General features: G+C 43.3%; 2 protein-coding genes and 1 long non-coding RNA gene across 3 annotated transcripts; all 3 read right to left on the bottom strand.

The window, feature by feature from the left end:
* Positions 1-784: 784 nt before the first annotated feature.
* Positions 785-2,200, bottom strand: LOC116196723 (peroxidase 31-like). The gene has a single exon (XM_031526587.1). It carries the CDS (start codon positions 2,094-2,096, stop codon positions 1,098-1,100), a length of 999 nt encoding a protein of 332 aa, XP_031382447.1. The 5' UTR covers positions 2,097-2,200; the 3' UTR covers positions 785-1,097.
* A 1,813-nt stretch (positions 2,201-4,013) lies between these two features.
* LOC116194215 lies at positions 4,014-5,718 on the bottom strand. Its single transcript, XR_004154382.1, has 2 exons — positions 4,539-5,718; positions 4,014-4,367 (listed from the first exon to the last, which is right to left on the bottom strand). It is a non-coding gene; the product is annotated as an uncharacterized LOC116194215 (long non-coding RNA).
* Positions 5,719-12,965: 7,247 nt separating this feature from the next.
* On the bottom strand, positions 12,966-15,672 carry LOC116193510 (senescence-associated carboxylesterase 101-like). Its single transcript, XM_031522243.1, has 4 exons — positions 15,319-15,672; positions 14,871-15,219; positions 14,074-14,607; positions 12,966-13,967 (listed from the first exon to the last, which is right to left on the bottom strand). Exons 1-4 carry the CDS (start codon positions 15,345-15,347, stop codon positions 13,131-13,133), a joined length of 1,749 nt encoding a protein of 582 aa, XP_031378103.1. The 5' UTR covers positions 15,348-15,672; the 3' UTR covers positions 12,966-13,130.
* Between the last annotated feature and the right edge of the window lie 2,519 nt (positions 15,673-18,191).

Genomic DNA, 18,191 nt, shown 5'->3' on the forward strand with positions numbered 1-18,191 from the left:
ACTTTCTCCCAAGGCCTTATCGATATCGATCTAACTGGGGTCGCGAGCCACCAAATATTTCGATCTTACTGACTCTTGCAATGATTAAGTTAACACCTCATGGATTGATTAGGTTGAGCCTCATGCAGTTAACACCTCACAATAGATGTCGATGACAGAACATTATTATTGACAACAAATTTATCATCCAACTACACAGGGAAAAACTGCAGGAAAGCCAAATGCGGTTGGTGGGACGTGACCATGACCAGACCAAGTCACATCCTAATGCGATTTAGTGCCTCGTATACTGTGGGGCACTAATTCCGCGTCTAATAAGAGCGTGGCTTGTTATAATCAAATGAATGGCACACAGCCAACCCAATGGAGGGTAAAAATGGGCATCCGAAGATTTCATTCCATATACTAATGAGAGTCATTAGGGTTACCGACTCCCATTAAAAAATGCCAAACTCCACATTATCTTAGGTGCTGGAATTCATGATTTTGCCGCTCTCCATGTTGAGATTTGAGAAGGGTTTTTTTTTTTTTATTCATGATGATGGGACTTAGAAGAACTCAAAGATCGGACAAAGTTTAATATTTCTGAGAGAATGCGAATTAAAAATGGTAACTTTCACTCCATCACTATTTATCCCTCCATTTTCTCCAAACAGAAAACTGTCTCCAACAAAAATGCAACAAAAAATGAGAAGTTTTTTCAGACAAAATGGCTTAAAAATCCCAAATTGTTTTCCCCTCCAGACCAAGAACAGAAGAAAGTAACGAGCTTGAACACCAGTTCTTGAATCAGAACAAGGCAATCGAAACCCAGAAAGCAAAATCGATTGGATTTGGCCATATAGATCTTTATTTTTTATCTTTCACTTGCTAGTACAGACACTTCGTATACATCATCATCTCACCATATTATATCTAATCTATCTCCACTTCATCTCTCAACCCCAGAAAGAAAGAAAGAATTAATGGCAATTTAAGTATCACTCCCCTTCTCTGCTTTCCTCAGCTTCAGCTCAAATTTCAGGGTCGATCCAGAACAGCGCAGCCGAAATTTTGATTAAAAGATGGAAAAATCACATACCCTTTTAAGTTCCAAATCAATTGACGGCATCACATCTCCGCCGAATCTCTCCCCTCCGGCCGGTCTTGATCCCGTAGAGACTGAGCTTCTGCATTGCAGCGGCGAAATCCCGGAAGAACCTGTTCTGATCCGCGGCGTAGGCCGCCACGAATGGCCTCGTCCTCGGGTCGATGTGGAGCGCCCGGTCTGAGGCCAAGAGGCCAAGGCCCTTGGGGAGATTCTGGTAGTACAGGTTGTCGAACTTGTTCGGGGACATGATGTCGTTGAAGACGGACAATGTGGGATCCTTCCTGTAGTTGGAGCAGGCCCCTTGGAGGCCCTGAGCGAACCGGGGGTTGTAGCTCGGGTCGTAGCCGGAGGACCTGCTGTAGTTGTAAATCCCGGCGGAGAACTCCTTGCAGTGGGAGAACCCGATGGTGTGGGCGCCAGTGAGGGCCACCATATCCTGGACGGAGAAGCCCCGGGAGGCGAAGAGGCTGATGAGCTGGGAGACCGTCATGTTGGGCCGGGGGAGGAAGGAGTCGACGAGGGAGGCCTTGGAGACGCGGGTGTCGCGGCGGCCGAGGTAAACGTTGTAGTGCGGGCCGCCGACCATGGTGACGAGGTCGCGAGTGGCGGCGGCAAGGATGTCGGAGCAGGAGACGGTGCCAGGGCATGCGAGCTCGAGGGCGGTCTTGGCGCGGACGAGGAGGTCGAAGGCGTCGCCGGGGAGGGAGAGGTTGATGTCGGAGGTGCGCTCGGGGGATGGGTTGAATGGGGTAGGGGATAGGAGGATGGAGCCGTCGCAGCCGTTGGGGAGGCAATCGTGGAAGAAGACGCGGAGGGTGGCGGCGGCGGTTGTGGGATTGGTGATCTGCTTGTTGGTGACGGCGTCTCGGACGATATCGGCGAATCTGGGGCAGGACTTGGAGTAGTAGTCGGTGGTGAGCCTGGACTCGGCCAGGAGAAGGAAGGAGGAGCAGAGGGAGAGGAGGACGAGGAAGAGGGTGGCCGGAGAGAGCGGCTGCGGCGCCATTGTTGAGAGCTGGGAGCTGAGATGGAGAGAGATTTGATTTGACAGAGCCGAACCGAGTGAAGTGAAGTGATGAGTGAAAAATGGAAGAGAGAAGGAGGGGAGTGTGTCGATGGATGGAGAGGGAGCACATGGTGGGATGCTACAGTCAACCACCAATCACGGATTGCTTGCTGGATTCGGGGCCCACTTGTGCTCGGGGAATCTATCAATCCAATGTCAATAGCGAGAACGAGGAAAATATTCGGTGGATATTAATCGAGTTTTCTTTTTATGCAACTTTCAATCATTCGTCATGTATTAACTTAATGTGTGAACACGGCATCGCCATGTATAGGCAGACCAATTGCATCGGATGAAATAGTATAGGTTTGTCTTGCATCTACATAAAAAGGAGATGAGTTCGGTTTTAATCACTCTCTTATGGAAGTCGACGATGCTAAGATTATGGCCGTCTTTCGACTGATTATGGGATGGCAGTGGATGCAGTTCTTGTACATGTTCAGATGGAAGTGGAACCCCCTCGGTGAATACTCGACATTGAAGCAACTGATCATGCATGTTTAGCTTTGGCCTGCACAAACTAATCATATGAATGTGGTCATGACGGAATGAGATGGTGTTTGATAAATTAAGTATTTAAAAATTAAGCACTTAATTAGTTAGGGAATAAATGTTATAAAAAGAAGGAGTGATGAATAATTGCATGTTTCAATTTAATTAATTAAGTACTTAAAAATTAGTTATAAATTAGTTATAAGAGAAAATAAATGTAAGAAATATGAAAAGATGATAGATAAGAATCTAAATTACTTATTAAGTAAAAAACTACTTAATAAAATAACTGAAAAAAGTTTTGACTTAATAAAATAAGTCATTTTTCACTTATTGATACTCTTTATCTATTATAAAACTTTTCTTATTCTTATTCATTCATTATTTCTACATTCCTCCTTTTTTTCCTATACAATTCTTCATTCAACTAATTAAGTGCTTAAAAAATTATTTGCATTTCCTCGCCTGTCATCACCACTGTCGCTGCCACTGTCATCATCACCGAGCCACCTCCTGTTGACCTTGGCTACTGGACTTCCAACCGACCTCCTCGAGTCGGTCTCAGCACGGCGATGCCGGATTTGGCCTCGCCGTGGTCAAATCTCACTAGCACGTGCCAGATTTTGGCTTAGGAAGCTCACAGAAACCCACAAGCCGCCGAGCCTCAATGAGGGTCGTCGAGACTTAGTGACGACAGTCATGGGCCCAAACAATCTCGAGGTTGAGATCGAGGAGGCTCACGAGCCTACAACGAGTCTCGCGAACCTATGGCGAGTCTCACTAGCCGTTAGGGAGCCTCTACGATTGAAGGCTCGCGAACCTATGGTTTATGCGACCTCACGACAACTGCATCTCATTGTGTTGGTGAGATAAGGCCACGGCGAGGCTAGATCCGACATCGCCAAGCTGAGACTAGCCTAGGGAGGACAGTCAAAGGTCCAAAAGCCAAGGTTAACAAGCAGAGACGGCGACGAGCACAGCAGTAGCGACGAGCCACGCCGAGATTCGGTCCAGTGCCACAGGGTAAAGAATTCGAAATCTGAGGTGGGAGGGGGCAATGGCAAATCCGAGTCCAAGGGAGAATAACGGTTCCACGAAATTATAAATCCGAGTCCAAAAAGAGGTGATGAACGTGGGCTTTAATTTCGTGTGGAATTGAGCCGAAATAGAATGGTGATTCTGCCAAACCAAACTGCAAAAAAATACACAACTCATTGTGATAAGCATCAATGAACCGCGTCGTGAGTCGAGCTGGAATATTTCAACGAACGATACGTAGTGATAGATGCCTCTAATCCAATCTTCAATATTGTCCTCTCGCGTCTTCTATATGACAAGAGTTTAGAGAATTCTTTCAAGGAGAAAAATATTAATAAAATTAATTAATATATTTAAAAATGGATATATTAATTGTCGGTGAATTTTATGCTATAAATTTAAATAAATCTCTCCAAACAAAAGCAAGCCTCGAAAGACCACAAATATGAGCTTTCACCAGCTTGTTTATTCAATGCCAGTATCTATAGCGCTGTCTACCAACAGCGGGCCCACCAACGGATTGTTCCTGAGGTTCCCTTTGCATCTGCCCATTGCAGCAACAGCTCAAATTAGAACTAGAAGGTTGCATCCTCCGTCCAGCCCGCTCTCTGGTTTGGGTAAAGATCTCGAACTATGTCGGATCGTTGAATTCGCTAGTCGGGATCACTCAATTTGTCACTCCTGTCAACTTCGAATATCAGGATTTTTCGGATTTGAATAAGAGATGCTCAGGCCCAGAAGAACTAGTGAATGAAAGGAACTGAACCAAATTAACTTTTATTTCTTGATTTGTGAAAAAAGGTCCAAGGACACACCAATTGCCCCCGGGGGGGGGGGGGGGGGGAGGTTTACCAATGAAAAGCTCTTGACTTGTGGGGTGGTTGGATCTGCCCAGTTAGAGGCCCAAGACACAAGACCCAGAAGATGCATCAGTGATCAGTTCATTATTAATTGTAAATCCAAATGCTGATTTTCTAAAATTGCAACAATTAATTTTTGAGTAAACTAATAATTTACCTATCAAAAGATCGATATTCCATCAAATCTAATCTCAACTAATTTTTTACATTAATTTTAATCATCACTGACTAAATGTACATCAAATCAATCTTTTTATTAATCTTTCATTAAAAATTGAACGGAAAACATTAAAAAATAATTTTTTAAAACTTTTTAATAAAGTATTATATGATTTAATAAAATTTGATCAATTAAAAAAATCTGAAAAAAAAATCTTATGCAAATGAGGATAGAGAAAAAAAGTGTTAAGGGGAGTAGGCTTAAAGGATGCTGCGGTGGGGCATCGCCGTAGGCACCGACCTGAGGAGATGTCCCAAGCCTTTACTGATGTCACTTTGGGGATGATGGACAGCGGAGTTGGCCCCATCGCGGATCTATACCCTCCCTTTCTCCTTTCGTTTCAAAATCAGAGAGAGAGGGAGGAGGACGGATCGGCTATAGGGGTACGCTCATCGACCACCTGCCCCCCAGGCGACTTTGCAAGATGCTTCAGATGCGTCCGGCGAGGACGCCTTCAGGAGAGGTAGCCGGAGGGGGTGCCCCCACCGCCGATTTGCCCCCTTTCTCTCAAGCATTTTGGGAGAGTTTTTTTTTTTAAAAAAAAAAAGCAAATGTTCAAAGGCCAGCTTGACACCACCACAATCTAGACCATGAAAGCCCAGCTCTTCTACCCGTTGTTCGAGAGGGGGGAGAAGGAGTGAAGATGGACTTGAAAGCGGGGAGGACCTTGACGGGGCAGCCGTAGAACACCTGCACGATACTGTGGTGGAGGTTGCGGAGGGGTCTGGGGGACGATGAAGTTGGGTTGGCGGAGGAAGCCAAAGGGAGGAGAGTGGGGGCAATTGCAATTAGTGTCCATTTGCTGATGAGGTTGATTCAGTGGAGCAAATCTTGTACCCTTCTTCGATTAGGCTTTGGGATTTGGGGACCTACTCGATTAGGGTTTGGGATTTGGGAGCTAGGGATTTGAGGGTTAGTTGGGGCTGCGGATGACTTCAATGCCTCCAACCAAATATTTTTGCATTTAAATAATATGAAAACATTAGAAAAAGGAAAGAAAATAAATATATAATGCCAGAAAAAATGGGAAGGGGCAATATGATGGAAAAAAAACAATCAAATAATGCTACGTCAGATGTCTCCCGTTCACTTTTTGATAATAGGTAGACGGAATGAGTAATTTGATGTACATTTAATCTATCGAAGTTAAAATTAATGTAATAAATTTTTTGAGATCAGATTTGATGTAATATAAATTTCTCAATTGACAAATTGTTAGTTTACTCTTTTTTTTTTCATTACCAATAAAATTCAAATTTGGTAAAATATTGAATATTGTGCATAAATGAATGCAACTGATAAGAGATCACTGCCAAACTATAACCATCAATTTTGGCACAAGGCAATTCACGAGGTATAAGTATAACAAAGATTCCCGATTTTATTCATCAACGTTGCAGCACTGACTGTTTGTACCCACGAAGCTTATTGTTTCTCACATGAAGCTCGGGAAGCCGATGTTCTGGTTTAATCCTGCAGCTGAAACAATCAATAAGTCGTCCGTCTGCGGAAGCTCATACGTATTCCTCTCCCCGTCCCTGGTTGAGCTTAGTCCCCACAGGGACCCTGACAGATTCTGGATTAGGAGCTTCAGATCCCTGATTGATGCCTTCTGGGATGTGTTCTTGATTATCACCCGGTGCCGACAGATACCAGTATGCGACGTGCACACAATGACCATGAGTAGCCACTGCCGACAACCTGTTCGACGAAATGCCTCACTGAGTACAATCCGAAGTTTCCTTCTCCGGTCGTCTCCAGTCTGGTCGTTCAGTCTCCAGTGTTGTCTTCCTGTCGGTGGTTCCGTCTCTGCTTTAGTCTGGTCGTTCTCTTTCCAGTGTTCGGGAGCTCGATTTTGCTGCTTCTGCGTGCAAGTAAGGTGTTCGATGATATGCTCATGAGAAGTGTGCACTTGTGGAATAGTCGTCCCCTGATTCCTGCTTGCTTGCTTCCTGCCTGCCTGATTCCTGGTTCCGCCGCTGAGAGGCCTGTGGGAGGCCAAATCTTCACCAGCAATGGCGGAATCGGCTCCTCAATCAGTAACAAATGGTGTCCAGAGTCTTCCGCAACCCATCTCCGGTGAGAAATTGGCACCGAAAGGGCCATTAAACTGGAGAAAAGTTTTTCCAAAGGTAAACCAAAATCTTGAGTACTTTGAAAGAGTCGACCACTGTAATGTAAAACCTCCATCGGAGATCCTGCAGATGGGACTCGACCAATGGTGCTACACTCTTGTTGGTCGATTCTTGGGCAAGACTCCCGAATTTGGAAAGATTGCTGCTGTTGTAAACGGTTTATGGGGTAAACAAGGGAAGGTTACGGTTAGCACCATGGGCTCCCTATTTATTTTCCAGTTTCCTAATGAGGATGTCATGACATGGGTTCTAGAAACAGGACCGTGGCATGTAGAGCGCAATTTTCTGATCTTGCAAAAATGGAGTCCGACTTTCACTGAAGAGGAACTGAGTTTGAAGAAGATGCCGATGTGGGCCCAATTGCGGAGAATTCCCCTTCAGTACTTCCATCCTAAAGGCATCAGCTTTTTAGCAAGTGCGATTGGTAAACCACTCTACATGGATAGAGCTACTGCCCTACGCTCGAGACTGGATTATGCTAAAGTATGTATAGAAATTGACTTTGGGAAGAAAATTCCAAGTGTTTTGAATGTTGATTTGGGAAATGAACACACAGTAGAGGTTCTTGTGGACACCCCATGGCTGCCTGAGAAGTGTGACAAATGCAAAGTTTTCGGTCACAGTTGCAGCAACCCATCTGCAGCCACTCCAGCAATACTGACACCAACCCCTGTGGAAGGGAGTTCTCCTCGGGCTGGTGAAAAAGCTGATGCTGAACGTGCTGAACTGTCCCCTCCTGATGCTGGAATGCTCGCTGGACAGGGAGTTTGCGAGTTGGAGGTCCCCAACTCTATTACTCCCTCTCCCCCCCTTGCATCAGAGCAAGGAAAAGTGGCTGAATGGAGTGACTTGCACGGGGACAATATCGAAGTCCCTTCCAAAGGAGAGTCCTCACAGGTGAATAGCAAGCAAGTTCTCTTAGAAGATGTGAAGTCTCGTTCTGATGCGATCAGCTCAGATGATGAGCTGGAGGTATCCTCGCGTCGGGGAGTTACAACACAGAATCAGAGCATTACAGTGGAGGAGGTGAAATCAACCTAGAAAGTTCAAGGCAAAAGGAAACCTAGAACGGGCAAGGGAGGTAAACCTCCTAAATTACTATCATGATAATTACCTCTTGGAATGTTAGAGGGATAAATGACCCTCTGAAACAGAAAATGGTCTTTAAGTTTGCGAAGGAACACGATATAGGGATTTTTGCTCTCATTGAGACACGGGTAAAGGAAAACAATTGTCTAAAGATAGTGAATAAATGGAAGGGCTGGTTGTTGATGGAAAATTATCAGCATGCCCATAATGGCAGATTGTGGATTCTGATACGAGAGGACTTGCAGGTGCAATTCCTTAGCAAAACTAGTCAATATATCCATTTATTGGTAAATGTTCCCAAAGGAGTTGGTTGGGTTGCTTTGACTTTTGTTTATGCTTCAAATGACTTGTCGGAAAGAAGGGTGTTATGGCATGATCTGCAGACTTTAACAGTGGGTATGAGGTATAGTTGGATGTTGATGGGTGATTTCAATGCAATTAAAGAATTAGAAGAGGCCAAAGTAGTTGGGAGGGAAATTGTTGTTGATCAAAGTATAAGAGAATTTGCAGACTTCATTAGCACATCGGAGCTTAAGGATCACCCCTATACCGGCTGTTTTTTCACATGGAGCAACAAAAGACAGGAGGGGTTTCAAGCTAGGAAGATTGACAGAGCGTTGGTTAATGACTTATGGTTTCAACGGGATATTGCCTCAACAGTGGAATTTCTTTCTCCCGGAATTTCTGATCATAGTCCTATCATGTTGAGATTTGGTGCCAAAGAGAATGCGGGCCCAAAGCCTTTTAAGTTTTTCCATTTCTGGACTGAGCATCCAGAGTACTTGAAACTTGTGGAACGTGTGTGGATGGAGGTCCAGGAAGGTAATCCTATGGCAGTGCTTTACAAGAAATTGAGGAATCTAAAGAGACATCTGAAAGATTTCAATAGATCTTACTTTGGGGATGTGCATGCTAAAGTTGACGCCTTGCAAACTCAACTCGCTCAGATCCAAACTGAAATTCTTGAAAGTAATTGCATGTCTTCTGAAATTATGGAAAAGGAAATCGCTATAAGGGTTGAGCTATTAGAAGCCATGGATAAAGAGGAGAAGCTACTGAGACAAAAGTCAAGGGTGGCATGGTTAAAAGCGGGGGATCAGAACACTTCTTTCTTTCATAAGGCAGTGAAGATAAGAAATGCAAGAACCTCCATTCGATTACTCTACACTAACTCAGGTTCCAAGCTGGAAGATATACATCAAATAAAAGCGGAAGCAGTCAACTTTTACCAAAGCCTTCTAGGAGAAAAGGATGCAAGCGTAGCGGGCACCTCTGCGACGCAACTTTCTTCTATTCTCAAAAAGAAGATCTCTCAGGCTCAACAACAACTGCTTGTGTCTCCTATCACAGAAGAGGAAATCAAATCAGCTCTGTTCTCAATGGGAAATGATAAATCACCTGGCCCAGACGGCTTCACGGTGTATTTTTATAAGCATGCTTGGAGAATTGTTCATAAAGACTTCTTTGCTGCTGTACAACATTACTTTTCGACAGGCGAGCTGCGCAGAGAGGTGAATTCTACAATATTAGCACTTGTCCCTAAGAAGGAGAAAGCTGATCGCGTGAAGGACTTCCGCCCTATCTCATGCTGCAATGTGGTGTATAAATGCATTACCAAGGTGATCACCAACAGAATGAAAGGGGTCCTTCCTGATGTTATAAGCCTAAACCAGACAGCTTTTGTGCAGGGCAGGAGAATATCTGACAATGTCTTGCTTGCTCATGAGCTTGTAAGAAACTACCATAGACAAGGAATAACCCCCCGTTGTGCTATCAAAATTGACCTAATGAAAGCCTTTGACTCCTTGAACTGGGATTTTATTCTTAACTGTTTGAAGGTCATGGGATTTCCCCTATCATTTCTCAGATGGATCAAGGGATGTATTACCTCTCCTTACTTTTCAGTGGCTGTCAATGGCTCCTTATGTGGTTACTTTGCCGGCCAAAGGGGATTGCGACAAGGTGACCCCCTATCACCCTATTTGTTTGTTATTGCCATGGAGGTCTTCTCAAAGCTTTTGGACACTGCTGCAGACGAAGGCAGAATCGGCTTCCATCCTAGATGTAAGTCTATCAAGCTCACCCATCTCTGCTTTGCTGATGATCTATTCTTGTTCACAAACGGGTCCAAAGAGTCTCTTGTTGCCATTCTGGAAGTGTTGAACACCTTTTACAACTGGTCTGGGCTCAAGCTGAACCCTGAGAAATCTGAAATCTTCACGGGAGGCATCACTGAGGAAGGCATCTCTATATTGGTGAATAGCTCGGGTTTTAAGAAAGGTACTCTTCCTGTGAGATACTTGGGGCTCCCTCTTGTCTCGGGCAAGCTTTCCACGAAGAACTGCGAGGCTCTTACTGAGAGAATCCTAAAGCGTATAAGGAGTTGGTCTGTGAAACACTTGTCTTACGCGGGACGAGTACAGTTGATCAATTCAGTACTTTTCAGCATGGCCAGCTACTGGTGTATCCACTTCATTCTTCCCAAGAAAGTCATAAAGTTGGTGCAGCAGAAGTGCAGATCCTTCCTCTGGAAAGGCCTTGAGCAGCATATAGGAGGAGGAAAGCTCGGCTGGGAAACTCTATGTCTTCCAAAGTCTGATGGAGGACTCGGTATCAAGGACCTAACCCTGTGGAATAAGGTATGCGTACTCAAAAACCTTTGGTCTCTCTTCGTGCGTTCAGGGTCTCTTTGGGTGGCCTGGGTTGCTAAATATTTAATCAAAGACCGAAGTATTTGGTCTTTAAGGATACCTGGTGATTGTTCTTGGAACTGGAGAAAACTTTTGCAGCTGAGGACTTTGATGTCTCCCTATATCCGCTATTGTGTTGGCCCTGGTACGAATGTATCTTTCTGGTATGACAAGTGGTTACCGGTCGGTTCTTTAATAAACTATTGCACCAGGGGGCTCCAGTGCTTTCCGTCGATTAGGGAGCACGCAACAGTTAGTTCGATTCTGGTTGATGGATGCTGGCATTGGCCTAGAAGCTCGGATCTGCAAGCTGGCCTGCTCCGTGATCTCGCTAATGCAATTCAACTCTCTGATCGTGATAGGGTCACATGGACGGCTCACAAATCCGAGACATTTTCTGTTGCTAGTGCGTGGAAATGCTTTAGTCCCAGAAGCCAGAAGATGGAATGGAGGAACGCAATCTGGTTTGAGGGGCAGTTTCCTCGATCCTCTTTCATTAGCTGGCTTTGTATTCATAATAGATTGAGTACAAAAGATAGGCTTATGAGTTGGAGAATCTCGATTACTGCACCCGAATGCGAATTCTGTAGTTTGGAATTGGAGACCCGAAATCACCTCTTTTTTGAATGCCCTATCACCCAAGGGATTTGGAGAAGTTTATTAGACCGTGTTGGAATGAACAAACACAATGTCGACTGGAATACGGAACTTTGCTGGGTCTCCTCTCTCCGTGGAAAGAAGCTGGATATTATTTGTCTTAAACTTCTCTGGACTCACTACATTTACTGCATCTGGAGGGAGAGGAACGCCAGGCTCTACCGGAATCAAGTCTCGCCTCCAACAATTATAATACGAAGGATCTTCTCGGATGTCAAAGCAAAGTTGTCTGTTCTCCCTCGATTCTCATGCAAAATTGCACACTCTATCATTGCGAGGCATATGTTTCACCATTTTGATACTGCAACTAGTTGACTTGGGAGTAGCTCTTGGGTATTTTTTATTTTACTCCGTATAGAGGAAAATGGTATTGGTTTCTGATGTAAATTCATCTGTTATCAATGAAGTTTCATCATTTATCCAAAAAAAAAATAAGTCGTCCGTCAGGGAACATATGTGCAACAAACGAGAGGTTCCTCATATACTGGATGAGCTTCGAATCGTGTTTAGCTCCCCTCAAGTCCTTAGTTAAGATTTCCCGGTTATATTCCTTGTACCACTTCATGTCATGCTGTCGCTCAAGAAAATTTCCAGAGATGGCAATTACTTATCAATTGTACCAATTACATACGGTTGGCCTCGGCCTGATCACATCCTCGATGTGGGTCTGAAGCAGCCATTTTTCCAAGCTAACTCCATGAGACTCATTCCATGCTTCTGCAAGACATTTTTCCAACATCTTGGAGTCATGAACCTTCCATGAGTCAAGTAATCTCATCCTCCCTTCCTGAAATACTCAGCTAAATCAAGCAGGATTACGATACTCTTAAGCATGGGTAAAAAGGAACCAAGGCTCTGGACACAGCCAGATCAATCCAATAGCTGAATCTGCAAAATCAAGAAGCAGACCAAAACAAGGCAAAAACACTGATAAAGCAGCATATTGGAAAAAAAATTCATGGAAGTTTATATACGAGGAGCAGACGGGGTTCTTTTTGCTCCGTCTACTTGAGTCTATACCTTCTTCCTTAGGTTGGTTTCTCAAAGTTCACGATACAAGAAACTAAACGGCCTTCTAGCAAAGCTTAACGGAAATTCATAGCATATGCAATTCAAGTTGCTGGAAATTGATGTTTTCTGAACTCCTAGGAGATGGCATTAAAAGAATTCTGTCAGCACTTCCTCCAAGCTTAATGTGTTTCACTAGTTTGTTATGGCGGGCTGTGAAGTGATGGATGCAATAGTTTTGCTTCACATCACTGTAAGATGCGCGTACTTACGATTTGCTTATGGTAGAGGTGATTCTTCAGTTTTATATGTGTGCTGTAAAAGAAATGAAGTTAAGACGTCTCGGTAAAATAGAAATGGTTCGATGTGTATCCAATTCTTGTTTTCCAGATCGCTCGAGTGTATGCTTGATCTAGTTTTTTGAAAGTCCAAAATTGTTTGAGGTTCCACTGTAATAGGCAGATCTTAATAGATTATAAGCTTCTCTCTGTCTTTGTATTCCATATATCCAAAGTATAGTTGCTTCCGAGGAAATGTAAAGGATCGTATAGTGAAAATTCCTCTCAGGCTTTCCAGTTATGGTTGTAGAACGAGTAAACTGATATCAGGAAGTTACACGGTAAGGGCAGAAAGAAATGTACAGTTCGATATTCACTTTGCTTAAAGGCATTGAAATAATACGGTGAGGCATTGAAATAATACAGTGATATTGAGATTGATAAAACTAGTAAATTATTTTTAGTTTTCTTGGACTCGACCCTTATATTTATCCAGTCGTAAATCGCTCATTCATCATCTTTGGAAGGATCATACTTCCCCTCCTTGTACTCGTGGTACCGACCGTTCTTCATGAATGGGACTAGCTTTGAATTGTGCAAGCCTGGCTGTCTTGCCGATCTTCTCATTAGGATGCCCTCATACTTCTTCCACCACTTCATGTAAGTGCTCTTTGGTAGGAATATCTCTGGGGAAACTGAGTACCTCTCGATCAACCCAAACACGTATGTTTCAAACTCCACCAACCTCTCGAAACTTCCTTCTTCCCCATTGTTACAATCTTCGCAAGCAATCATTGCCTCCTCTACGTGGGCCCAGAAGCAGGAATCCTCCGTCATGCTTGACGTAATGTTCTGCTTCCTGGTGTTGAGGCTGGTATCGGGCTTCTTAGCCTCCTTGAGCCACTTCTCCAACTTCTTATAGCAGTTCAATCTTCCTCCGTTCCAGTAATCTCTCCTCCCCTTCACTTTGTAATAGTCGGCTATGTCGAGCGGCTCAACCATTCTCCGGAAGTTGGTCCCACCATAGAGCCACCGTTTCCTCAAGGGGACCTCCTCCATCTGGGGCTTCTTCTCTACCTCCTCGACCAATTTTTCCCAGTAATCTGTAAGGATCCTCTTGAACTCCACAACCCTATGGTCCCGAATGTGCCGCTTGATCTTGTAACTGTCGTAGTAAGCATACCCTTCATTCTCGTTCATCTTCTTGTACCACTCTAACTGTGCCATGTTTACCTTTACATCATTGAGCTTCCTTGCCGGGTCGAACATTTCCCTCTTTTGGGTGATCGCTGCCTTTTCCGGCTTCACTGTCTTCTTATCCACCCAACTGTTTCTGGCCTCGTCCTGCTTATGCAATAAACAATGCCATTTTTAGACGAGAAATCGGATGTTCTCTTCCCTAATCTACATTTACAAGTCTCACGTAGTTTGAGTTTGTTCAATTATTTACCTCATTTTGCAACAACCCAATCGACGTGAGTTGTGCAATAATCCCAGCCTTGTAGGATTCGATTTCTCTCCGGCTCAACTCCGTCACATCTTTGCAGACAAAATTACTTCGGAGGGATTGAATTGTTGGACCATAACCAATATCCTGCAGGTCTTGATTCCCGCCTCTTTCAGGTTTCATCCTCATGAGCAACTCCAAGATTGAATCGGGGGCTTCGAAGCAAGCCTTGCCGGACCCGGATAGAAAGAGAAAAGTCCCAAAAGGTCGGTAATCCATTGCAGCGAAAATACTGGGAAAGGGATCATCCCTGTGAACCGTATGCAGGAAACAAGAATTCCAAGTCGAGTAATGGTATATGGCTTGTTGAAACCGGGAATCACCGAGTAGAGGAGCACCAAAGGTTATGCAGAGGGGCCTTCTGGTCGTGGTAGGTTCGAGCTCATTGAGCAGCCAAAGCATGAACAGGGATGCGATTGATCCTCCCAAAGAGTGCCCAGTGATGATGTACGATGTTGACTTTGCACCTTCCTTGACCTGCGTCGAGGTAAGACGTGACGTGAACACAAGTTACTTCATTGCGTATTCCCATTTCCGACTCTAGAACATGCAAAACTTGCTTCTTCTTTGAGAGATTGCCGTCTAGTTTCCTAAAACTACTGTTCAATTCAATTTAGGCCGTTTTCGACTCGAACTGCTAAGATTAAGAACAAACATGTCTGCCTATCAGATTTGATCTGAAAGAGCTGAATGTAATGCAGAACAAGATCCAGCACAGAGAAAGGCGATCGGAAGGATACCCGATCTTTAAGGGAAGAGAGCTCGCCGCGAACAGAGTCAAAGAGGGCCTTTGCAGCTCTATTAATGGAGAACTCCGGATTGCTCTTGGAGCAGAGGAAGCTGAAGTCAGGAATATCTGATGACGGAACCAAATCGCTTCCTTCCTGGAGGTACTTCTCCGTGACCGGCGACACGATGAAGGCTATGATCCTGTAGTTCCTCACCTGAGATTCTCTGTACTCAACGGACACTGAAGAGGAGCCGACATGCCTACTTGGATTAGTCCGGAGTTCAGTGATCACATCCCACGAGTAATGAAGGAGATCGGAAGATATCGCTAGGCCTGCCAAATCCAGGCCGCAGCTGAACCTGTAGGAATCAAGAGACAGAACATGAGACGAGCAGCCGAAAGCAAAGACAACCAATTCAACAATGCTGTTCGGATGACGAGCCGTGAACGGAACTCACAAAGGGGTCGAGGTGCTGTCGAAATCCATTTTTCCTTCGTCGAGCTCAGTTCGGTTTTGGGTTTTGGTTCCTCCCAAGAAAGCTTGAATCAAGAAAGGTCGATGGAATGAGCTGCGTGCTGCGTGCTCTTGTTTTTAAACAATTCAAATGGAAAAATTGCAGGACACTGACTAGCGGTTGCGGGCATTAAACTAATATATAATCACAATTATTCATACACATATAGATGTATATATATATACATGTCTATGGTTATATAATGTTTTTCCTTATCCCAAGTCGTCTAGTTGACAAGGTAAAGGAAGATGAAAAATGCCTAGAGTAGTCCTGGAGGGGAAGGGGAAGGAATTATTCCTGGTCAATCCAGGTTGCCTTAGCGTCTACATGCATCTATTATATATAGATCTATACATATAAATACATAAACATATATATAGATATATAATATGATCCGTTCAAGTGGTTCATTACTTATTTCTTTAAGCAAGGTTTCGGTTCGAGTATTGTGAATGGAGAAAATTTACGTTAAAAGAGTTTTACTCCTTATTAGGCTGACCAGCTCGAATTAAATTAGTCGAGCTCTATTGAGCTTTTAGATACGATGGTGCACACAAAAAAAAATGTATGTTTCTATATTTGTATTGCGGTGATTTTTCCTGAAGGTTGGAGCTCATCCATGGCGGTTCTTATCTGGTAATTTACGCAGGAAAATTCTAACGAACTCCCAATTTTAATTATTTGCACGTTGGAATAACTTTTAGGATCTCTCCTAGCGTTGCTTCAACGCATTGTCTATGAAAATATATTGGGCGAATAATACGTAACTATTTGGTTATGTAAAACTTCACTCCTAAATAACACGTATAGGATAAAAAAAAGAGGAAGTTATATAATAAGACATGTATCATTCAAGAATAAAGTTTTGTACAATCAAGTGATTGTATAATACCCTTAATATTTTTTCATTAGCTATGGATTTGTCCTTTCCATACACTGCCTTTTTTTAATGATGGGCCCCGTGAGAATCGTCGTAAGTTTCGATGCCTTCTCATAGGTGCCTAAACTTTGAGAAGTTTTTCGACGCCTTTCTCATAGATGCCTAAACTTTGAGAAGTTTTTCGATTTTGCCCTCACTAAAATTGAAAAGGAGATCAAATTATGCATGTCATCTTGTCGACTTTGTCTCAATATGGCCCCGCATAATAAATGGATTTGAAGTTAGTTATCACTATTATGGAGAGGTAGGCAGGCCAACGATTTATTGATCGTCAACTTTCACTGTTCAAGATATTATCGATTTCGAAGCTCAAGGGATTTGGCATGGCAATTGAGCTTGTAATTTTCTTCTTTCCTTCTTATATGGAAGTCACTGGGATACAAAATTCACTAGGAGTCGCTTGCAACTCTCATGTGCAGCCTAGATGACTTCGGGTCTTTGGCTCTCTCGAAAAATCTAAGTCAGTAGAAAAGCGTGTAATTTGATTCTTACGCTACTTGACCATTAATGGACATTAAAAAGATATTCTCACTTTCTCGATATATTGTATTCCTAAGTTTTTCAGTGCGAATCCTAGTATCTTGAAAGTCAATGAGCCCCGGCTAATTCAGTCAAGCACACTAAGAGGTAACGTTCTCTCATAGTGGATTCATAAAATTTTTTTTATCTAAAATTTTGAATTGTATTCCCAATCTTCCATCTAAAATTTTGTGAACTTAATATGTGAGGGCTATTGGCCTATAGAAATCACCTAATTTGAGAGATTTAGCTTTACTTGGCACATTTTAATTTGTATTATTTATTCCCTAAAGGATGATAATATGTACTTGGCAGTTGGCAGATTGATTTTTATTCATAAATTTTGCAATTGCTTTCCGACAGGGCAGCGTTAGTTGAAGAAAATTTAACGACTGGACCCAGGAAACAAAGGAGAGTCAAATTATCCCACGTCCATTTTTAATAATTAGAAATTAATTTTTTCAACAAATTGATTAATTGATTGATTGGTGAGCAAAGAAGAAGAAAAATATTCCAAAGTCTTCGTTTATTTTTGGTCAAGGAACATATCCCATTCATATGACATTGACTTTGGCATAAATTGTAGCATTGGTTATCTGTCATGGTCCAGCCGAGTTTTCCCCAGCCATGAAGTTATCACATTCCTCAGAATCTCACATCACGTCATCTCGAGGTGGCTATCGAAAAGATTGACCGAGCAACTTTTAATGCCTCCTTTATCCCGTGTTGTGGATTGAATAAGTCTGGCACGCGATATTCTACCCTATTAAGTCGAAGCAACATAACGACTTTTATCTGGTGGGGAACCATGTCAGTGGATTGGGACCAAAGCTCGATGATTGACCCGATCCGATCCGATCAATATGAGAACAGTTTTCCGGTGATATATCATCATGGTTTGAACTGAAAATTATTAAGGTTTGACGTTTTCTAGCCAATGACGAGGGTGACTTGACCAGGCCACACATTTCCAAGTCATTGGCTCCACGTCATGTTTTCCACCCTTTCTCCCCCTTTTTTATTATTATAATTATCTTCCCTTTTTTTTTTTGGGGGGATTGAAAGTTGATCTGGAAGAATTAATGGTCAAACCTGGAAAGGGCAATGAAATAGTGAAATTAAAGCATAAAACCCACATGGGGAAAAAGGCTAAGAGCAACTTGTGCGCAGTTAATACATCGATAATCATGTCACAGGGAGCTTCTACGATTCTGGCGAAAGCCATCCATCCCCTCCAGCCTCCAATAGTCGGGTTAGGCCCCTCCAACTTGTTACGGAAGGCTTTCGCGATGGAATGATAGAATTTCTGTTGATCTTGACGGATCTCGATAGCAATCTATGGATTGAATAAAGACAT

The sequence above is a fragment of the Punica granatum genome, chromosome 2 (assembly GCF_007655135.1).
Source record: "Punica granatum isolate Tunisia-2019 chromosome 2, ASM765513v2, whole genome shotgun sequence".
NCBI classification, from domain to species: Eukaryota; Viridiplantae; Streptophyta; class Magnoliopsida; order Myrtales; family Lythraceae; genus Punica; species Punica granatum.